Source organism: Thecamonas trahens, assembly GCF_000142905.1.
Source record: "Thecamonas trahens ATCC 50062 unplaced genomic scaffold supercont1.87, whole genome shotgun sequence".
Classification (NCBI taxonomy): Eukaryota; order Apusomonadida; family Apusomonadidae; genus Thecamonas; species Thecamonas trahens.
The window spans coordinates 2,054-10,937 of record NW_013657593.1 but is presented as its reverse complement, the minus strand read 5'-3'; the positions used below and the strand labels follow the sequence as shown (position 1 = coordinate 10,937).

At 62.4% G+C, this 8,884-nt stretch overlaps 5 protein-coding genes and 1 non-coding gene across 6 annotated transcripts; 3 read left to right on the top strand and 3 right to left on the bottom strand.

Annotated features, from left to right (window-relative positions):
* Positions 1 to 1,194: 1,194 nt before the first annotated feature.
* Positions 1,195 to 2,900, bottom strand: AMSG_11490 (uncharacterized protein; the record flags this gene model as incomplete). Its single annotated transcript, XM_013897201.1, has 3 exons — positions 1,195 to 1,529; positions 2,259 to 2,830; positions 2,866 to 2,900. The coding sequence occupies 3 exons, from the start codon at positions 2,898 to 2,900 to the stop codon at positions 1,195 to 1,197; spliced, it is 942 nt and encodes a 313-aa protein (XP_013752655.1).
* Positions 1,801 to 1,916, top strand: AMSG_20110. Its single transcript, XR_001290142.1, has one exon. It is a non-coding gene; the product is annotated as a 5S ribosomal RNA (ribosomal RNA).
* A 161-nt stretch (positions 2,901 to 3,061) lies between the features above and the next one.
* Positions 3,062 to 3,743, top strand: AMSG_11489 (uncharacterized protein; the record flags this gene model as incomplete). The annotated part of the gene is made up of 3 exons (XM_013897200.1): positions 3,062 to 3,132; positions 3,173 to 3,349; positions 3,434 to 3,743. The coding sequence occupies 3 exons, from the start codon at positions 3,062 to 3,064 to the stop codon at positions 3,741 to 3,743; spliced, it is 558 nt and encodes a 185-aa protein (XP_013752654.1).
* Positions 3,744 to 3,827: 84 nt separating this feature from the next.
* AMSG_12460 (uncharacterized protein) lies at positions 3,828 to 4,532 on the bottom strand (the record flags this gene model as incomplete). Its single annotated transcript, XM_013897199.1, has 3 exons — positions 3,828 to 3,839; positions 4,046 to 4,224; positions 4,415 to 4,532. The coding sequence occupies 3 exons, from the start codon at positions 4,530 to 4,532 to the stop codon at positions 3,828 to 3,830; spliced, it is 309 nt and encodes a 102-aa protein (XP_013752653.1).
* Positions 4,533 to 4,826: 294 nt separating this feature from the next.
* AMSG_12459 (uncharacterized protein) lies at positions 4,827 to 6,797 on the bottom strand (the record flags this gene model as incomplete). The annotated part of the gene is made up of 1 exon (XM_013897198.1): positions 4,827 to 6,797. The coding sequence occupies one exon, from the start codon at positions 6,795 to 6,797 to the stop codon at positions 4,827 to 4,829; it is 1,971 nt and encodes a 656-aa protein (XP_013752652.1).
* A 298-nt stretch (positions 6,798 to 7,095) lies between these two features.
* AMSG_11487 (uncharacterized protein) lies at positions 7,096 to 7,825 on the top strand (the record flags this gene model as incomplete). The annotated part of the gene is made up of 2 exons (XM_013897197.1): positions 7,096 to 7,129; positions 7,578 to 7,825. The coding sequence occupies 2 exons, from the start codon at positions 7,096 to 7,098 to the stop codon at positions 7,823 to 7,825; spliced, it is 282 nt and encodes a 93-aa protein (XP_013752651.1).
* Positions 7,826 to 8,884: the final 1,059 nt, after the last annotated feature.

Sequence of the window (8,884 nt, the reverse complement as noted above, 5' to 3'; positions counted from 1 at the left end):
ATGCGCCGAGCACAACCATGCCTCGCACATCCGCCACACAACCGTCATCGCTCTCCTGCAACCAGCACGCCCCACCATCCATCCCATCAACCCCATCACCTGCTGCTGCTCAACCATCCATACCCACCCGTAACCGTCCTCTGCAATCCAATCACCCCTCATCGCGCATCAACACTCTGTCCTCCTTTATCCCGATCTCCCCCACAGTTGCCCACCGCCTCAGCCAGTCCTCCTTACCGTCCTCGAGCGAGGTCAGCCGGCCAGCTCTTCGTTGCTGGGCGTCGTGCTACCTCTACCTGACAACGACGTACCTTGCCAACCCCACCCATGTCCCTCGCCCGTTGTCCTCGTCGCCGCCACCCGCGCACGCACCCTGACTCACGCCGCGCAGCCGCAATCTGACATCTGCCATCGAGGCGTTGCGCATGCCAATTGCCACCGACCGCACCCTCGCTCGCAGCCGAGTGCTGCTGACGCCAACCCCATCGTCCTCCTCGCCGACGTTACTGCTGGCATGACGACTGCCACGCCGTTCATGGGCTGGGCAAACAACAAGCAAGCCGACCACGCTCCGTCCACCACAGCCGCGCTGCAGCCTGGACACAACCACCCTGGCGGTCGATGCAACGTCGTCGTTCGTCGTCAAGAGCGCGCTGCGGTTCCAGCTCGCCATCAAGCTAACAGCGGAAGCAACAAAGCCCTGCCCTGCTCCGCCCAGACGAATGGGACATCGGGTTGCTCGACGACAGCGAGCACATGCCATCACCCTTCCACAGACTCGTCGTCGCCAGATCGCGCACACTCTCACCACATCCATGCCTCAGTCGGACCCCAGCCATCCCCTCTCCCATCGCCACACCCGAGCCGCACATGCCGCGCCAGCTCCCAGCAAACGAGCACACGGCCCACTCACACACACGTATGCTGGACATCCTCTCCAGCCCGATCTACCACCTCACCCTCGCCTCGGCCTCCAAGCCCCTCCTCAGCCACCCATCCGACGCCCCCAAGGCCGACGCTAAAAAGCCAACCACAAACGACCCCGATCCCATGGGCCTCACCTCCCCCGAGTCGGACGACCGCAGATCCCTCGTCGGCGAGCTGGCTGCCATGAACCCCCACTGTGCACTCAACAACGCTGATGCCCGCATTCCATCGCCATCTCAACTTGCATACGACTGGCCGATCGCTCCCTCACCCTGGCCACTGGTCGGCCACGGCCGCGGTTCTCGATGCATCCACCAACTTGAGCAAGGTGCACGACCCGCCGATGGCAATCAACGCCTTGCTAGTGATGTTCTTGTCGTTTGGGCAGCCACCAACCTTGATCGCCACAAGGTCGCGGCGCTTGTACACCACCGCAGCCACAACGACGTCGGCCGTCTGATCGCTACCGCGCCAAACGCCGTAGACGTTGTTGGAGAAGGTAGCGGCCGGGCTCTCCGGAAGCGTCTCGAGCGCATCCTCGATCGAGTCAACAAAGCCGACGTGACCTTGAGATTCAAAGTCCATGATGGTTGTCAGCGCAGCTGTGCATGTACGTACGGAAGCCGTGAACGTCGGCGAGCTGTGGTTCTCGCCACATCGCACAGAAGGAACCGAACAAGGTGAGACTCAGCAACGCAAGCACCTCTATCCCACTCACAGATCAGAGCCCACTCACAGCCGCAACCCGCCGGGAGCAGCCACGTCTTGCCTCAATCACCCGATCGCCATCTCCTGGCCGGAACCCATTCTGTGACCGCTCTGCGCCCTCGCCCTCCACCACATGACTACCACGCACACTCCCACACATCGAATGCGTTCATCCTATGCTGAAAATACCCGATCCCGTCTCGCTCTCGGAAGTCAAGCAGCATGAGGCTTGGTTAGTACTGTGGTGGGGGACCACACGGGAATACCGAGTAACGCATTCTTCTTTCTTTTTGCCCAACTACATACCCTCCTTGCATGCATGCACCCACCCCCCCTAACCCCACCATCGCCACATCAATCATTTCTCGTTCAATTAATCATGACCAGCCCCATCAATTAACTCTCATTGAAATAATCATACCTTCTCCCCCGGCCCTTCCCCCGGCACTCGCCCGATATCCAAAAAATCGCCCAAACGCCGCCTGTCGCCCTCGCCGTCACACACAACGCACACTCCGCACACCCCTCTCGCTGTGCCCATGGACCCCGCCCCAGGGAACTCATGGGACCCCCCCCCAGTGCAGCAGGGTTCTGCCAAGCGCCGCGCAGGGCAACCGGCCGACCCCGGGCGAGCTCGTCGGTGTTCTTCTTGATCTTGTCTGTCGTCCCAAACAGCAGCAGCCGCTTGCCCTCCCGCTCGTCATCGGCTACCTCCCACACTGCAGTCGGCTTCTTGCCCGACGGCAGCGACGCTCTTCCCTTGTACCGCCGCGGTGCGTCGGCGTGCGGGTACCAGAGAAACGCAAGCTTCTGCGCCGGCGTCTCCAGCCGCATCCACACCTCGAGCGCGGCATCTTCCAGCTCCTCGACCGTCAGCGGCGTCGATCGCTTTGGCGGGAGGAGGTCGAAGATGAGCGCCAAGCTCTCCCGGCTCACCCGCGCTACCGTCGTGTGATCGTTGGCAAACTCGCCGTCGTACTTGGCGTCAAACTCGGTAAAGATCGATGCAATCGACGAGACCTTGGTCTTGTGGAACGGATTGGTGCCTTGCACCACCGAGTTGGACAGCGCCTCGACCTCGGCCCCGGTCACCATCTCCACCTCGATGACCGGCCGAGCAAGCTCGCTGTCGCCCGACGACTCGTAGGCTGGCGAGCCAGAAGACGTAGCCGGGCTTGCCGGACTCGACTCTGATCTCCTCCTCCCTCCACCTACACCCACCCTTCTCACTCTCCCGACACCATCACCACCCCGGACCACATCATGTCAGAGGCAAAGTCCTGAATTCGCCGCGCGCGCCGACCGCCGATCTCACAACCTCACCCCACCCTCACCCCCACCCCACTTACACACCACCACCTTTTTCCATGGTGCGCCCCGGCATGTTCAGGACACCCCAGATCCACACACCACGTTTGGGTGGTGAATGGTGGAGACGATGCTGGCGTCACGCCTGCAGCAGCCGGTCGAGCCGCCATGGCCGACCCAGCTCGACCCGTTCGCCCAGTGCTACACCCCCGCTCTGATGCGGTGGGAGCGACTATCTGGTGACTCAGGCCGAAGGCGTGGCGGGCGCGTTCACTCTTTGCGATCGATGCTTCCGGGGCCCAGTACTCGTGGCCTTTGGCGCCGAGTACAAGCTGGAGGCCAGCGCGGCGGCGGGGACGTCGGCCCGGATCGACATCCCGCCTGTCGCACTGCCGCTGTTTGGCCCGTCGGGGGTGTTCACGCTCGACTGCCTCTGACGGATCTCGCCGCTTGGCACTCCGGTCCTCGACCGTCCTAGCTGGCTAGGGAGACGGTCGTCGACGGCCAAGGACTTAAGCGGTGGGTGGGCAAGTCTGCCGGGCGATCGGTTCCGCGAGACCAACAAGCGGCAGGTGCGGCAGCTGGCACGCAAGCCGGACGCGACGCCGGTGCTCATCGGGACGCACGCGCTCATCTTTCTCCGCAACGCCCTTGACTCGGTGCCGTATGTGACATCCGAGTCGAGGGCGCGTACCTTTGGCTGGCTCGCTAACAAGTGGGTCGACGAGGCGACTGGGGCCCGGCCGTTTGCCATGAGCGGCTTTGGCAAGTGGTTCAAGGAGCACAGCCGCTCACCGTGACCGGTTCATCGCGCTTTGCAAATAACCGTGCTCTGGGCTCGGGGTCCGCCATCTTTGTCTCTTCGCAATCGCGCCCTTCCATCGTCACGCATGCCACTGTTTTCGTGAACAACACGGATGGTTGCAGTGTTTCTCCCGTTGTGCGGCAATTTGGACGTGGCATTGCTGGTCGTGCGGTGTCTCTCTGGGTGTCGCCGCCCGCGTTTGTGTCTCCTGGTGTGCCTGCGATGTGGAGTGCGGGCCTGGCGGGGCCTTGAGCCGCCTTTGGATCTCCTGGCCTGCATGAGGAGGCTGGTCGCTACCGACTGCATCTGCTCCTGCCTCACAAGCATGCCAACCACCTCCTTGGACCCGCTGCAGTCACCATCGTCGACAGTGTCTCCCATCACCAGCGCAAAGTCCTCGGTCACAATCTTCTTGACCTTGCTGATCATGACGTGAATCTCGTTTCTGGCGGGCTCAGGCAGCTTGTTGATGGCCGCTGTGTCCATGAGCGACGTGAGGCCGTGCGCACTGGGCCCACGCAACGGCATCCTTCTCCAATTTTGGGTCATCTGACCGCCCCGTCGCCCAATCCAGAGCCTTTTCGACAGGCGCGCCCACCAAGAGGGCGGCTGTAAGTGCAGCATTCGGCGAATCAGATTGCTGGATCTCGCCTTTCAGGCGCCCACAGTCGTCAAAACGCTCCTTGTCCTGCAAGTTCGACTCCTGCGATTCAACGATCATGTCAGCCGAGGTGTCGAGGGGCTCCTCAGCCGTGGTGCCCGACGTGCCCGACGTGCCAAGCATCTCGTGGGGTGGCGGAGGCTTGAAACCGTGGCGGCGACAATGGCAGTGCGAGCATTTGAAGAACTCGACCGTCGCCCCGTCCTCGTCGTAGATGACAATGCCTGGTTCGGGGCCACGACTCGGGCAATCCCGACACGTGCCTCCCGGTGGGGTGCGTGTGGAGCCGAGCGGTCGTGATCGACAACGCGACGCAGACGACGTACTGGGTCCCGGACGCACCGGGCGCGTTCGCGGTCGCGTTTTCGACGGGCTCGAGGAGGACACGACGGTCACCGGCTCAGTAAACGACGGTGTTCAATCAACCTTCACCTCCTCGTGGGAGGAGTCGAGCCTCAGCCGGTACCGGGCCAAAGTGGGAGCAAGCGCGGACGAGAACTTGCGGCGGGCAGCGGACGTCGCGATGTCGAGAAGCGCCGCCGAGTCGGAGAAAAGGAGGAAGAACTGATCGCCGAGATCGTTGCCCGGCCGGACGCCGACGGCAGAATGAGACCGTGTCCAGCGGAAGAGAGGGATCGACGCGAGGGCGTCGAGGTACTGTGTCCTCTCGTCAGCATCGATAGCGGTTCGGAGCAGAAGCGTTTCCCCCACGGCGAGACGGTGGTTGTCGACGTAGAGAACCTGGAGGGCGGCTCCGGCGCGCCGCTGGACAGGGCGCATGACGTGGTAAAAATCAGGAACAAACGTGTCGTACCGGTCCGCCCACTCGGGCGCAGCAGCGCAAGTCACAGGCACGATGTTGACCAGGAGGGCGTCGTGCTCGAGCTCTGCCATAGGAGGCACGTAAGGGACAACTGCACCAAGTGACCGTGGCGTGGCCTTCGCCTCGGATGCGCACGTGTCGGCAACAGCGTTGAGGACGAGGCGAGCGAGGCGTTCGTCATCCTCCAGAGCAGAGACGATGAATTCGCGCGCGTCGCCGAGGCCGGCCACAGTGACCAGCGTCGACGCCGCAGCAGCGGCAAATGAGACAGATGGCGACGACCGCAGCACCTCGGCGGCGGCGGCAGCACCCTCCGACCACTCATCAGGGTCAACAGCCTCCAGCGCCCGGCACACGGCCGCGCGCATCTCCTCGTGCGACGGGTGGCAGCGCCGCGCCCGGGGGGAAACGAGAGGTGCGGACGAGTAAAGGAGAACGCCGGGCGCGGAGCGGAAAGCCAGCATGCGCAACGCTTCAACGTCCGTGCGCATCGGGTCGAAGCACCCAAACACGACGCCCTGCTCCAGCAAGACCACAGCGCTCGGAGGGAGGCATGGCTCGCCACGCGACTCATCCCACTCCTGGCCTTCAAGGCGCTCGAGCTCGTCCAGGACGAGGAACGCCACGTCGTTCTCATCGTTGCGCACAAGAAACTCAAAGTACTCGCGGAGAACGTAGTGAGCGTCGACAAGGACCTGGGGGGCCTTTGGTGGGCGATACATCTTGAACACGGGAGCCCCAGCACCGGCTTGGAGGGCGAGGGCGCCGTACAGGCACGGCTCCCAGCCAGAATTGTCGTCATTCGGCCCGTACGCAAAGCCAAACAGGTCCGTGGTCAGCTGGCTCATGTTGTGGACAGGCGTCACGAGGTGGTGCTCCCACGCACCTGGCACGTCATCATACGCACCACCCTTGTTCACGGGATCGGGCTTGACCGTGAAGCAGTCGCCCTCACGCCGCTCAGTCGGCGCACACTGGCAGCAGGACAGCAGAGGCGGGGAGCCAGTGGGGATCGGCCGGACGCAGCAGATGCCGAGCCAAAACTGGCGGGTGCCCCGGTCACCGAACGCCGCGTCTACCTCTTTGAGGTAGTCGACCACGTTCTTCTTCACCATCGCATCGTGCCTCGCCACCCTCTCCGTCTGCTTGTTCCCCTTGACCTTCTGCAGCTTGACCTGCTCGAACACCGACTGCTTGATGAGGAGGGCGTGTTTGCGGACCAAGGCGTCCTTCACGTCGCCTTCTTTCACGAGCGACGCGTAATGCACCGAGATGCCGCGGCCGGCAATGCTGTCCTGCCCTGCACGGACAAGTCCGTCCTCGTCGACTGCAAGATCTATACGCGTTTCCTCCTCGGCACCGTACCGAGGGCGCGCCAGCGTGCGATGCAAAAACTGCCCCTCCTCTGCGCCAAGATCAGACAATTTGGAAATGATGTTGGCGCGCTGAGCCATAAGCGACTCCCCGTCCGTGACAGGCATGCCCCACTTGGGCCACCCCTGAACGTTCTTATCTTTGTCAGCCGCCTCCAGTTCCTCCTTCAAGGGTCCTACGTATGCGGCCATGACCACCTATCCAGACAGGTGTGGTTAGGGCGACTCGTGGAAGGCGGCCGTCGTGTGCCTGTTGATGGAAACGTGACTTGGCTGTTTGCTGCTGACGGGTGGCGATTGTTCGCCGTCGGGTGGCGATCTTCCAGCATCATCGACGCTCTTGCCCTAAGCGAAGCGTGCGCAATACACGCGCATGTTGACAGCGATTGTTCTCGCACCCTCTGCGACCGTTCCCAGAACGTTCCCACCTGTTCGCCGTGGCCAGTGGCTGGCGGCAAAACACGACGCCCGCGCGATTTCGACGCCTGGCATGCGCAATGCGCAGCGCATAGGGTCTACACTTGGTATGTGTGAACCCACGAAGTTTCCACAACTTGTACCAAAGGGGTTCACGTAAAGACTAAGGCATGCGTACAGGAGGGGAGAGAGGCCGAGTTCTCTGGCGCCCAGCAAACCGTTTTGATACGTATCACGTCACACTTTCTGAGGTCAAATGGCGAAAAGGTGTAGTATAAAATACTCGCGTCGCCGCCCCAGCATTTATGGGTTTCAGACCCTCCCGCCCGCCACCACCGAAGAAGTTTACCGGCGCATTTTGAACCGCATCAGATTGCACCTCAGATTGCGGTGCAAATAGCAATGCAAACGCGCCCAATCTGGGCCCCTCGTTCACGGCGCCCACGTGATTAGCCCCTTTTCATGCACAGATCATTGCCCGGTTCGAGGAGACTGTCGCCGCCTTTCAGGCCAGCCGTTGAGTCGTGTGCATCCCGTCTCAGCTCAGCGACTAAGCTCTCCGCGGTCTGCCGTGGACCCATTGCGAAGCCATCGTCAAAGCCAAGCTCGGGTCGGATGCCGAGTGGTCGAGCACGTTTGGCCAGCTCTCGCGAGACGAGGTCGACGTGCTGGCGCGCGTAGCGCGAGAGGTGCTCAAGCCGCAGGCGTCCAAGCTGTACTCGCGACGGGATCGCGCTGCCTCGCTGCGCGCGGTTGTGCCGTGCTGGCTGGCGACGCAGTGGCAGCTGGGGGCTGCAACGTGAAGTGAAGTAGGCAGATGTTGTGGAGGGGTTAGAGTTGTTGTGGCCGTGGGGGCCCGGCCCCGTTGCTGCCTGTGGCGCTGGCGGAGCTGTGGGCAGCGCCCAAGGCAGATGAGGTGGATCACGATGTGCTCGCGGGGACACTTTACCTACAGTACAACAACCTCACACGAACTGGGTTGCCCGCGGTGCGACGCCCCCAATGCTGGTGGTGGTGGGTTGGTGGATGCGCCTGCGGACGATCCGCCCAAAAAATAGAGGAGGCACCACTTTGATTCGTCATTGAGGATCTTACCACTCACCAACCCCCTCAATGATTTCTGGGGCATCAAGCGCCTCAAAGCCACAAGCCCTCTCCGCCACCACCTTGGAGAAGCTTTCCGTTCTTGGGGGGTGCCATCCCCCCTCTAATCACGTCCACGCTCCCAGTGCGACCCCGGCCATCATCGTCACGGCGGCCGACAATGCGCCCCACGCGAGCACGCTTGCCTCACTAGCTGCAACCCATCTCCTGCTGTCGACTGCAAAGGGATCATCCTCTCTCGCACTGGGCCGGTTGTATGGCTTGCGGCTGGAGCGCTCATCGGCGACGGTCTAGCCGCTGTGCTAGTGTGGATCAGTTTCGCCGACGCCGACGCCTCGGTCACCTCCTGGGCCCGCGATCTTCTTCAGTCTTCCTCCGGCCCAGCGCTGCTCGTCTGGGATGACCAGCTGGGCACTACTGTGGACGGGGGCGTGTCCGTGACGTGCAGCTCGTCAACGCACTCGTGATCTGGGCTCGTTTGCCGCCGAACAACAGGTTGCAGCATCGCATCAGCAGTGATGCTGCTCTCGGCGACTTGCACATGCACGCAACTGTCGCTCGTGGTATGCTCTCAGGCGTCCTTGGTATCAAGAGGAATGCCAAGATAGTACTGGCCGCACATCCGCGCTCGCTCGGCGACGAGTCCACGTGGAAAGACATCTGAAGAGAGCGCGACAATCTCCCCTGTGCGGCCCAGGCGTATGCGGCTCTTGATGTGGTAGCCATACTCTATCGGCAGAGAGCACGCGTGTATGCGT